The sequence below is a fragment of the Ptychodera flava genome, chromosome 18 (genome assembly GCF_041260155.1).
Source record: "Ptychodera flava strain L36383 chromosome 18, AS_Pfla_20210202, whole genome shotgun sequence".
NCBI classification, from domain to species: Eukaryota; Metazoa; Hemichordata; class Enteropneusta; family Ptychoderidae; genus Ptychodera; species Ptychodera flava.
Window position 1 is genome coordinate 18,163,856 of NC_091945.1, and position 12,473 is coordinate 18,176,328.

At 34.6% G+C, this 12,473-nt stretch overlaps 1 protein-coding gene across 1 annotated transcript in view; it reads right to left on the reverse strand.

The window, feature by feature from the left end:
- Positions 1-598: 598 nt before the first annotated feature.
- LOC139117633 (tyrosine-protein kinase receptor-like) overlaps positions 599-12,473 on the reverse strand; it is a 46,277-nt gene continuing 34,402 nt past the window's right edge. The window contains exons 16-25 of the mRNA XM_070680875.1: positions 12,252-12,362; positions 11,117-11,292; positions 10,428-10,514; positions 8,534-8,728; positions 7,790-7,980; positions 7,018-7,119; positions 6,320-6,454; positions 5,808-5,898; positions 1,906-5,432; positions 599-1,713 (exon numbers count right to left, since the gene is read on the reverse strand). Coding sequence (XP_070536976.1) covers positions 4,854-5,432; positions 5,808-5,898; positions 6,320-6,454; positions 7,018-7,119; positions 7,790-7,980; positions 8,534-8,728; positions 10,428-10,514; positions 11,117-11,292; positions 12,252-12,362 — 1,667 coding nt within the window. The 3' untranslated portion in view covers positions 599-1,713; positions 1,906-4,853. The remainder of the gene's footprint in view (positions 1,714-1,905; positions 5,433-5,807; positions 5,899-6,319; positions 6,455-7,017; positions 7,120-7,789; positions 7,981-8,533; positions 8,729-10,427; positions 10,515-11,116; positions 11,293-12,251; positions 12,363-12,473) is intronic.

Consider the following 12,473-nt stretch of genomic DNA (forward strand, 5'->3'; position numbering starts at 1 on the left):
ATTATTCAAAACCGTGGTATATATCACGAGCAAACCATTGACATGATGGTACCGCTGGGTGAGTACATTTCAATAAAATTTACATTCAATATGAGTTCAGTTGACGGAAAACCGGACTTCATCATGCCCTTCGGTCGCAGTACAATATTTTCCATACAATCTGAGAATATCATTTCCCATACAACAGAAGTCTATACTTAACATACAATCGGGGTACATTTACATACCAGTAGAGTTCATGTAGTTGTATGCAAAAAGTATAATTCACACAGTTTGGATTTATTTTATGTACACGTGATCCAAAAATAGCAATGACAACGTAGGGAGCCAGTTGGTTCAAACGAATTCCGACTTGCATAAACCGGTCTTGATTAACACTCTACTGATTCATGTAGTAATATTTTTGCAAGGGTAACGTTAATCAATGATGGCGCTCAAATCCATTCCTGTTCCCAAAGCTGACCTCAGATATATATTACGAATTTAAAGTAAAATAAATTAAGTATCTCGCATGTAAACACGGCTTTTAAACTCATTTGTGATCTACATAAAATCACCATTCACTGATATGTAAAAAAATAGTCGGTAAATAATCAAATATTTTTCTGAAATGGAATTTATTTTTCATCAAGATCTGATTGATATAAAAAAGCTGAATACACACCCCTTTGTACTGCACACCGATAATGTCTTTTTTCAAGTATGTAAATACGCTGTTTTGATATATTTGATCATGTAAAAATTAGAAAAATGAAATTATATGCCTCAAAATGCTGCTTTTAATGAAAATGAAACATTTACAACTCTTTATTTTCAAAATAATGGCAACGCCAAAAATTAATCAATACATCAACTGCAGCTGCATAAACTTCGTGAAAAGTATAAAACAATGGAAGATTAAACATTTGGATAATACTGTGTATGGGTGTATAGATATATTTGTATAGTTGTAATTTTGTTGCGGTAGCTATAGCGTAGTATGAACTGGCCACAAGTTTTCCAGTTGTTGCTATCTTTTATCTCTGCAAGATGAAACTTACACCTCATTGTGACAAATTTTGTACAACAATGTTGCAAACTTCAGGCTGGCATATAGTGGGGTTCACACTTCACAATTTATCAAGCACCACAGTAGGTATAGGTTTGAAGCCTGCTTAAATCAAAGTGATCTATGTGGACACCCTTTGTCAGATTTGTTTGGTCAATTTAGGTCCTGTACATTACTTGAGTGGGCCTAAAACTGTAGGTTTGAGCCCTTTGTTCCAGTTGGGAGGCCTCAATGCTGTTATGTCATTTATATGTCATATATAGGTATTATACCCATGGTAACTGTCTCATCAAAGTGCAAGGCTATAATGTAAGATAATTAAGTGTGTCTATTCTCCATACTGGACTACTATAGCCCTGGGAAGGTCCTAGACAGATTTTGAGAGTGTAGTGTGAACAAGAGTTATGCGACAAAATCTTTCACATAGTTACTATAGTTAAAAGTCCATGACATCTGTACAAAACTTGTACAAATCCAATTCATCTATGGAAACTGATAAAATATAAAATTTGGCATTGGGTTTGAAAGGCTGACAATAAAACTAAATTTCAAAGAGAGTTGGAATGAACAGAAGCAAACCAGGCAGTTTTTCGATTGTTTTGATTATGAAACAGACATTTGTATGCCATCTCTGTCAACTTAGGGGTTTTGACACAGGTCGCTTACTATTTTCGAAACACCTGACATCACTTCTTGGTCTTTTGGCCAGAGGTCCATATATCTTTCTTTCATGAATTTGACTTTGTTTGTGTACCGTCTATTTACTGTCTGTTCTGTGCTGTTTTGTGTCTATGTTTACAACTATTGTCTTACAAATTTTGACCTAGTGTTATTGGATTGTGGATTGGTATGATTGCGATTAAGTTCGTAAATATGGATCCAATGTTTTGATTTGAACTTGAAAGAGAAAAAATAATTACACCTCACATTAAAACCATGACATATTGACATCATGATTTATAGAATAAAAAGGTAAAATATCCCACTTCCCTGTTTCAATTTGCAAATATATCATTAACACTGAACAAGATATGCCCTATACGTTGTTAATTTTTGTCAAAGGTCACAGAGATTTCAAAACCATTTACTGGTCGACACTTGCAGCCATTATGCCATGAAAGACCAATAATTTGCATATATGCAAATTACACATTGATATGCAAGGATGTTAAGCTAATTTTAAAACATTAACACGTAATAATTTATTGTGGATAACGTTTGATGTCCAATTTAAATGAGCATTATGAAATGATAATCCTAGTAGCATTGTTGAAATATCAATTTTTACAAGTGCAAATAGATTGTACATGTTCAATGTTTTTTTCAATTGGTCTCTTGCTTCAAGTATAAAATATGTAAATAAGTATATTGATATAGCTTCAGAGTGTAATTTACATATTGATGGTATTAATTTGCATAGAAAAGATACTTCATACTTAAGACTAGTAAATTTTCAGTGGTTCTCCCTGTGTAAATGCATTATGATTTCTACTGTTAATGATTTAAAATTTACTAAAATAAAAAAATTATAAATCTAGCACTATTGAAAGCCTGATTGTAAGAAACTAGTTGGATCTCTTGATATGACGTGTAGGCTTGTAGAGTCATGACAAAGTACTTCTATTTTCACATTATATTATATTTATCTGGTGGTGATGAAAGTGAAAATTCTCTCGTCAGCTATCTGAGTTACTGTCATTGCCTGAGAGAGGTAATCTACCAAGAAATCCTTTTGTTTGTGACCAGAAATCTGTTGGTCTTTCTTTTTGTCTTTTGACGGTGTGCTAGTGTTCTGTACATTGTTTGTCAGTTGTTTGTATTTGTTAAATCTGAATATATTTATATATAGCTGTGAGACTTTAAGATATACTGGATTGGTATGATGGCATTTCCTAGCTTTGAAAATCAGAATCAATTGCTCTACTCTTGCAGTGTTAAACTCATAAAATCCTAAATTCACAGTGACAGAGCTGGATGGCGACTGTTTATAACCAGTGAGGCTCAAATATATGTCCAAGGCAACTTTAGACAAGACTTGCTTGTACACTTGATACTGTCCACTAGAATATACTGCCCTCTAGAGGGATACACTGAAGTGTATACTCCCTCACATCGTATGATTACCTGAGATGGCAATATTTGCTCTGCTTACACAAAATGGACTGATTGTTAAGTATTCAGCAAAACTGGAAAAAAGGAATTCAATTATATTTTGGAAATCTGCGACACGAGTTTACGTCTGTAACATCTGATTCCTATGAGTTTCTAATAGTTGCCTGTATACCAGACTGTATTCACCAAACTGCCAAAATTGGCTGATGGCCATTACAAACTAGACACCACATTTCAACTGTTATCACTGCCTTTTTTGAACTGGCAATATGCAAAGTATTCTGTAGGACTTAATCGTTTGAAATCAAGCTCCGGACTTATGTGTTCACATTATCAGATTTTTCACTTTCACAAGAACACGGAAAGAGAGATACAAAGACGGGACAAATTGCAAAATACTGTGAACTTAATTCTCCTTCGGGCAAACTGATGTGTTTAAAAATTGTATGTACCAAAGGCAATTTCAAAATTATAATTCAATTTAATGTAAAATAAATCTGCTGTGTAATTTTGATATTTTGTAAATAAAAAGAAATGTTAAGTGTTATATTGATGTTTTAAACAAGAAACACCTATCACGGTCCTGTGCACTTATAAACATGATGTCAAATGGTGATCGGCTTCATATTTAATTAAATAAAATGGACTTTGTAGTTATAAGTATATAGTTTGAATTATAATGTCATTGGGCTAATCTTCAGATATGTCAACCTGGTGGCTTGGAACTGTTGCAACTTGGGACAAAGTGGATTCAAAAAATCTGTAAAACATGAGAGGTATAGCTATGGGATGTAAGTATACAAATACACTTTTACATTTAACGAGTATGCAAAGAACGGCTTGATTTCACGGTGTCATTGTTGTATGCATAATTATTCATTTAACGAATTGCATAAAGTTCTCTCCGTTGTGCCCATGAAAATGTGTAAAGTTCTCTTTCATTAACATGATGAATAAATAGAATAATAACTCCTGACTAACATACAAAATATTTCATAACTAGTTTACAAATGCATAGAAAAGTGACATCATCTTAGGTTTTACATAGGTATTCATGGATGATGAAGGAAGTAGAATACCTGATGATACCAAGAAGTCGACTGAAATGATTTTGTAAGAATAATAAGACCAATATCTTTTAACTTGTTAAGGCAGGCTGGATTCAGCCTGTCGGTGTATAAGAGGAAAGACTGGGTGTACACGGCACTCTGATCAGTTCTGTTATGGCCATCCCTGGATTTGATAAACATAAACATCTTAGATGAACCTGACGAAAGAAGACTTACAGTAAGGTTTAACCGGTGTACTCCATTTGGTATTACTCTTCATGTAATTTAAAAAAAAAAAGACTTTTCATATACTTCTATTGAAAAAAACCTGCTTATTGCATTTTGAAGCTTGATTTATGCAAAGCTGATATTAGTAATCATTTGAATATTACCATGGCTTCTAAGCTGGCAATCCACATGATTCTTTTGCCTATGAAGACATTTCTAAAAAGTTCAAAAGGTCCCGGCCCAAGTTCCTATTATGCACTTTAAACTGGGCACCCTGACTCAGCTTCATCATCAAACACCATCTCCACTCCATTGTCTCGCTGCACATAGTATAGCTTCCGTGATGGCGAAGACGATGATGAATTCAAGGATGACTCTGACTGTGACGTTGACATTGTTGTCTCCTTCCTGCCGCTTTAATTGTCATTGGATTTGGGGTCAATGTCACAGTCATGCTGGGTGAACAATGGAGTCCTGTTCGGTTCTGACTGACCTGTGCTTTCCCTGTTGGAATCTGCAGTAGCCTGCTTTGTTTTAATTAAGTCTGTGAGCTCATTAGCAGATAATTCTGAATCAGCAGAGCTAGGTGCACGTCTCTCGCTTGTTACTGTACCACAACTGCCATTCTGTACAACATCACTACCCCTATCTTTCAGTACTGTTTCATCTGCACCAGAGTCTGGGAATTTACTCAGGCTGCCAGCAGAGTTTGCAAGTCTAATATAGCCCGGGTCAGACTGCGGTTGGGTGTGATAGGCTGAAAGCTGATCATGTGATGCACTTCCTGGGTGAACATTGGCTGGACCTAGGACTGAATCCTGGCTACAGTTCAGGCTGGTTGGGGCAGTGTTGATGTCGGACGGGCGCCTGAACTGCTGCGTGTCAATTGCGGCCCTTGCTTTCAGATTGGAAGGTCTGATTATGGTTGATTGTCGTTTCACGTCTGATTCACTGACAGCTGACAAAGGAAGGGGAGTTTCTAAAACATCAGGATCCTTTAATGAAAATAAACATAGAAAAAGAATTACCGCGACTACTCATGAGAAATGGAACAACAAACCCTGAAAAGTCAGAATCTCACAACGTTAATCAAGGACAAATATTTTGTACTCTTTCACTGATGCCAAACAAGATAAAGTTAACATTTCTTCTGTGAGATTCAACCAAACTGAAATCCTGCCCAGACGCTTCAATTAATCTGATGTTCTTCAACTATGGCCATGAAAACAGTTCACTGGCTGCTATCAAATGATCTTGCATGTCATGCAGAAGATAAAAATCATGTGTATTTTGGTCTATGTGAAATTTTTATTATTTGATTGACATTTGTTAACATCATTCATTCTCCACGGTCTTTGTATACAGCTTACCTGTAGGCAGTACCCCACACGTTCTTTGATTGTTTTGAACGGAGGTCGGTTCTCTGGTAAATCTTGCCAACACTGTGTCATAATGCGGTAACTGGAAATATCAAACAGAACAATGCTGTAAATTGAAAGTGTTATGAGGTGGATTATCAAGTGCCAACATCAATTTTTTTTCTCACCAAACACTAATACTTTCTTCTTCTCTTACTACATGCCTTAATTGTCGACTGCAGCACCTTCCAACCCTTCAAATCATTTGAAAAAATCTTTTGATGTGCTGGTAGGAAAGTGGTCTTTAATGTGTACATCGATGAAAATTTATTATTGGTTTGAAACATGCAATATATTAAAGATTATTATTGAATTAATCAATGATGAAGCATACATTGAACATACTTGTATGAGTGGGAAACTAGCATATGTTTAGTTTGCTTCACAGAAATATTCTATAGTTTCTTATTAGTTCCAAGAGATACTTGCCTTTAACAAACAATAAACAATAAACAGGTACTTACACTGGCATTGGGCAATTTCTCGGTGGGTGCATTCGTTCACCTTGTGCCACATACTGCATCACCTCTTGGTTTGTCATGCCTGGATACGGCATGTAACCTAGTGACATGAGCTCCCATAGCAACACACCAAATGACCTGTTACCAACAACAACAACAAACATGTCAAGCATTCAGAAGTCATGACAGTAATATAATAACAAAAATAACTTCATTGACGTTATTCCCTCAAGGATGGACATTATAATCAAGAACTATAGGAGTACAAAAAAAGAAACATAATGATTATGTTGACGATGATTGGCTTAGAAATAATTTCAATATTCATCTACCAACTATCTGTTGTCATATATTACCAAACTTCATAACAGTATAACTGACATCATGCACCATATGTAGAACAAACTCATTATTGTAATAATTTTCAAAGCTGGTTGAAATGTAATCATATTTGTTCTGAATCACAAAACATAATTTCAATTTACACTGAACCAAAGCCAGGATATACTTGGGAAATATGCAATACTTCCATATTTGAAGAGAGAAGTACTGCGCCCATGAAATCTGGTCTGTTCATTCACATTTCAATATGCCATTTAGGCATTCTAACTATGTAGCTTACACATTAGAGCAAAATTTCATCTTCACCACACACTGAGATCTACAACTGACACGTGAATGAAAAAGTATGGAAAACCTACCAGACATCTGTCTTTGAAGTAAATATACCATCTAAGTACGCCTCAGGAGGCATCCATTTGACAGGAAGCATTGCTTTACCTCCTTTGCGGTAATAATCATTCCTGTACGGTCAAAGATACAGACATTGATTATTACCAGTTATAAAGTGTACACTAGAATTAACCGATGGTGCATGGCACATTGCACTGGGCAGGATAGTAAACATTCAACGAAAAGCATCTACTTGAAAATTTGATGGAAGCATTTTGAAATACACTACAGTGAGCTATTAATCTTGTGATACAATTTTCTGATACACGAAAAGAAATTGGTTTAACTGGGATAAACTATATGAGTGTATACGTTTCACTGGCTGTGTGGCAACAACTGTCGTTCACAGTAAACTTCCAATGTTTTTAATCCAAATCATGTTTTGAAATTGATCACAAATCCTGCATGTGATATCAAATTCATAACAACAGTCATGAGACTGAAAGAAACTTCACTTTTAGAGTGACTGTACATTAAATTATTACAGGTTCAAATGTCTATTGTTTTATACAACTTATCCAAAACTAATCCAAATCACAAACAAAGTGTTCTGTGAGCTGAATTGTGCACTGCTGACTGGACTGAAGAAAATTCTTTCTGATGTATGAAAATTTTTCACATTACATACATTGTATAGGGCTGCAATTTTTTTACAAAATCCTATATTATCTCTCAGAGTTCAGAATATTGTCTGTTAAAGGGAAAAGTGATCAATGCCTACTACTATTTGCATAACCATACCTGTATATATTTCTTGCCATCCCAAAGTCACCAATCTTAGCAATTCTGTCTGGTCCTTTACTGGAAAGCAGAATATTTCTGGCTGCAATGTCTCTGTGTATGAATCGTTCAGTTTCTAAGTATTCACAGCCTTTGGTAATATCCATGGCGATGTTTAAAAGATCAACCATTTTCAGAATGGTCTCCTTGTCCTATTAGAAAAAAAAATGATGGTATAAATTAAATTCACAACAGACAGTATCCATTGAAAAGGGGCAAGATCCATCAATTAGAAAGAAGAATGAACTTTATGATATTGATATATGCAGTTTTGAACTTAATCTTAATATATGCAGTTTTGAACTTAATCTTTTTCAATTCAATCAGTTTATCTAGCAAATCCATGGTAATATGGTGCCATTGCATGTTACTTAACAATTACTCATGTAAACCACTGTGTTCAGTAATTTGAGCCATATGTATGTATCCATTTGTCAATATCTTTCATATCTGCCCACACAACATATTTCCACAGCCAAATCATCTACTGTCAGCTGAAATTCACACCAGCTCTATTTGATTAGATTTTTCATGTAAAACAGATTTGTCTGCATATTTGATTGAATCTACCAGTGTGTCTTTTTCTAAAACTATCTAAAATTTGATTTCTTGAATAAATTATGCAAAGTGTATAAATATGCATTATTTGAATATGCAAATGAACTGACAATATCTTATTATCATTGTAGAATATTCTAATCTTACCCTTGTTGGCCTGTTCTCTCTGAGGAAGTCTCTCAGCTCACCACCTTGCATCAACTCCAGGACTATAAAACGTGGTGTCTGGGTGAAACAGACTCCCACGCACTCTACAATATTTGGATGGTTGAACTTAGTGAGAATCAATGCTTCCATGATGAAGTCCAGCTCATCCTGTTGTGTGCTCAACTCTGGTAGTGTCTAAAAAATTTAAAAAATTGTCTGTAAGTTTAAACTTTTTTCTCACAAGATTGCATATCTCTAACAAGGAGCTCTGAAGTGTAATTTTGTCTTTCTGATAGTACACTGACAGTCGTAACTCTCCACATTCTTGTATTTGTACATTATCACTCATCCAATAGTATTTTATGTCAAACAGTAAACAGCGCAATTTCTTTCCTGAGTTTGGAAGTTAGAGATGTATGGAAAATTACTTGTATGTTTGCGAAATTTTTATAATTTTGTAATAGTATGCTACTTTCAAACTTGAGATATTTTAAATATTATATGTTACTTTCTAGATTGAGATATTTCTTCCAAGAGTTGATGAACAAAATAGAATCAAATTTACTTTTTCCTTGAGGTCTAATTTTGTCATCAGTGACAATAGGGTTCTTCCAAACTTTGGCAGTGCTAACAGGGACAAAATTCATCTTTGACAAATCTTTTAATCCATATGTATGTGACTATCCACAGCAGCTCACCATCATTTTGTATTATCAGCAATTATGAATATTTGCAAGTGTCTTTAACCATGGAATTACCTTGACTACCAAGGCCATTGTATTCCTATATACCAGGTCCCTTATGTAAATATTGATAAAATCTTGGGTGTGGTCATTGCATGAACACTGCTTAGAGTAAAAATGAAGTAAGTACCAATAAACCATATATTTTCTGAATCAGCATGAAATTTCCCATTTTTTCATACATAAGTTTTGTATTTCAAGGTCACGTGACTGATCACATGACACATCATGTGACAAGAATTGACAAAGAATATGAATATTTGAAGCATCAGGACGTGCTTTGAGTCCATAAAATGACACAAAGTTGAATACAGTTGCAATTTTCATGGCATTGTCTTTACATATATGTAATAATAACTACCCTTTACTTTATTTATTGATGTACCTACTAGTATTTAAGATTTTTCTCACAAAAGGCAGAGTAAATGAACCACAAACATCAGCATCTGACATACCAATTTGACAATCAACACATTTTATATTTGTAAACACCTGCTTTATGGCTTCCTTGCAGAAACATGCATCTAAAATGGTTATGATTTATCAAAAAATAATTTCACAATATTTAAAAATACATTTTAGGGAACAACATATCACATGAAGAAACACATGTCATTGACCAGTCATGTGACCAGTCATATTGATAATATGGCTGCTATAAAATTTCACTGGCTTATAGTAAAAAATTGTATTTTTTCCTGTTTCATTCTCGAATATTGCTGTTAATAGAACATATTTACATATAAATCATTTGTTTTCAATAAAAAAACATTTCACTTCATTAAAAAAAACAAACCATAAACATCTTCACGATCGTCCGTACTTCTGAAAACTGTAAACAATCAACGCGAAGCTTCTGTGATCAACCTGACCTTTCAGGGTCGAGGTCATGGGTCACCACATTTGCTTCCGGATTTTGGCCATACTCGGACGTACTGGGGCGCAATCACATTCAGGCCAGATCTGAATACATCAATCTTAGTCGCGCTACGTGCCGACGCCAAAATTATGGGATTTTAGCGACAAAAACGAAGCAAATACGTCTATTTAACTGTGCCGGATATTTCCGGCACTCAAGGTATATGGTAATTCAATATGGCGCCGGATATATCCGGCGCCATAGGTAGTCAAGGGGTTAATCATGGAATTACCTTGACTGCCACGGATATTTCCTGGATCTTTCCTGGAATTTGGAAAGTACCCTTGTACACTTCACCAAAGGCACCATGTCCAAGTGCACTATAGGACAAGAACAAGAGTAAAATTCAAGGATGAACATGTAAGATTATGCTTGGGTGCAAATGAACAAAGATTTCATTTTTTATTTGTATGCTGGGAAATTTTCAATTCTGTCTCAACTTGGCCTACCTTGTACACATTATGCATGGGATCAAAAAGTGGCCATCTTCTTTCTTACTGATTAAACTAAGTAATTGTGTACATATTCCTGTGCAAAATATACATGAACATGTTTGTTGCTTGCTTTTTCATGGATATGAACTTTGCAAATGAATCATATTGTGCTACAAGGGTCAAATTCATTATGTCATACTTGCAATAGATGTGAAAACAATCATTTTGTATTTCATGAAAGGGTTCTGATTTCTTTGATGCATTTTCATGCTTTTTATGTTTCCTTCAGAAATGTGTAACTGTGGTAATTTTCATAGGATGACAATAGATGCATATAAATTCCTAATGTATGAAAAATTCTGATAAGAAAATAAAAAACAGTCATATATATTGATTTACATCAACAGATTTACGAGACTAAACATAAAGAATCCTTTGAAATTCATACAAAACTAGAGGCGATCTGGTATGATCATTAACACAACAAACTGATTAGTTGAAGATTTTCTCTGGGCACTTCATTCAAGTCTTGTAACTTGGAAACACCATCCACCAGTACGTAGTTTGGATTGAAATCCATCACAGCTGTCTGTCGCAGCTGTTCCAACTGATAATCTGTCAGGTCGTAGGTCACATCAAATTTCTTGTGTTTTCTTCTCTTAACTGTGGGAGTGAATGTTGAAACCATGTAACATTTATGTTAATATTTCCTGACAGGAAACAGAAGAAACATTTTCTGCACATTTGCACTGCATAGTGAGAGGCCACTGATGTGGGCAGGACTGCCTTAAGAAAAGTACAATGAGAACTAGACTTGTTCTGATTAACTTCGCATTTGATTCATTGGAGAAGAAGTACATACTACACCAAATCATGATGATCTTATTGTTTGTTATATTTCTGTCTCTCTTTATAATACTGTGTGATGTAAATACTGGAATAGTCTCACTGTTAACTTCCACAGTATTTGGAACGCGTTTGTTCAGGTTTTGCTTGTTATTATATTGGCAGATTTGAAATGTTTGACTGTTTTATGAAATATTTAGATTTTAACATTGTCTAGATATCATGTGGATGGTTGATTATTGTCACATGTCTCTTGTATACTTTTTAATCTTGTGATGTTTATGCCTGGTTTTTATTTTGCTTCTAAGTTCTGTTGTTTCCTTGTTAAATACCTTTTGGAATTCTAAACAGATTGCAGGGTCAATACACTACATGTCATTTGTAATTCAAGTACTTTCAAGGACTCTTTCAGCAATTTTTAAGAATTTTGAGAGGTCGAAAATACCATATCATTTTTAAGATCATTTACATATCAATTTTACGATATCAATACTGATCATCTTTTCATGTTTGAAAATTGTGAGAGGATAATCAATTTTCTAGGCCTTCTGGAACTTAATTTCATTTCAAGAGCCTTTTCAAAAGGGCTTCAGTCTGGTATGTCCTGTGATAGGTAATTCCATTTATACTGATTAAATACAAAGTTCTTGAAATTCTTGAGAAGCATACTGATCAAAAGTAGAGTTCGGATAAAAAAACATGTTCAAATGCAGACAAACATTTTGGTTACAACATAAATGTAAATTCCTTGTCTTAAACAATGACGCTATACTTACCAAGGAAAATAGCTATCCCTAGTACGACAACCACAAACACGAAGACAATTAACACGATTGCTGTAAGTACATTTACTGATATCAGTGCTCCAGGTGATTTCGTCTTGTCCACTGCAGATATCAAAACAGATGACAATTATGTTGAGTTGGAATGGCTTCCATTATTGTTAGTTAGCACAGGAAAATAATTTGAGTAGAGCTCTGGTCCTTGTCTACTTTTAT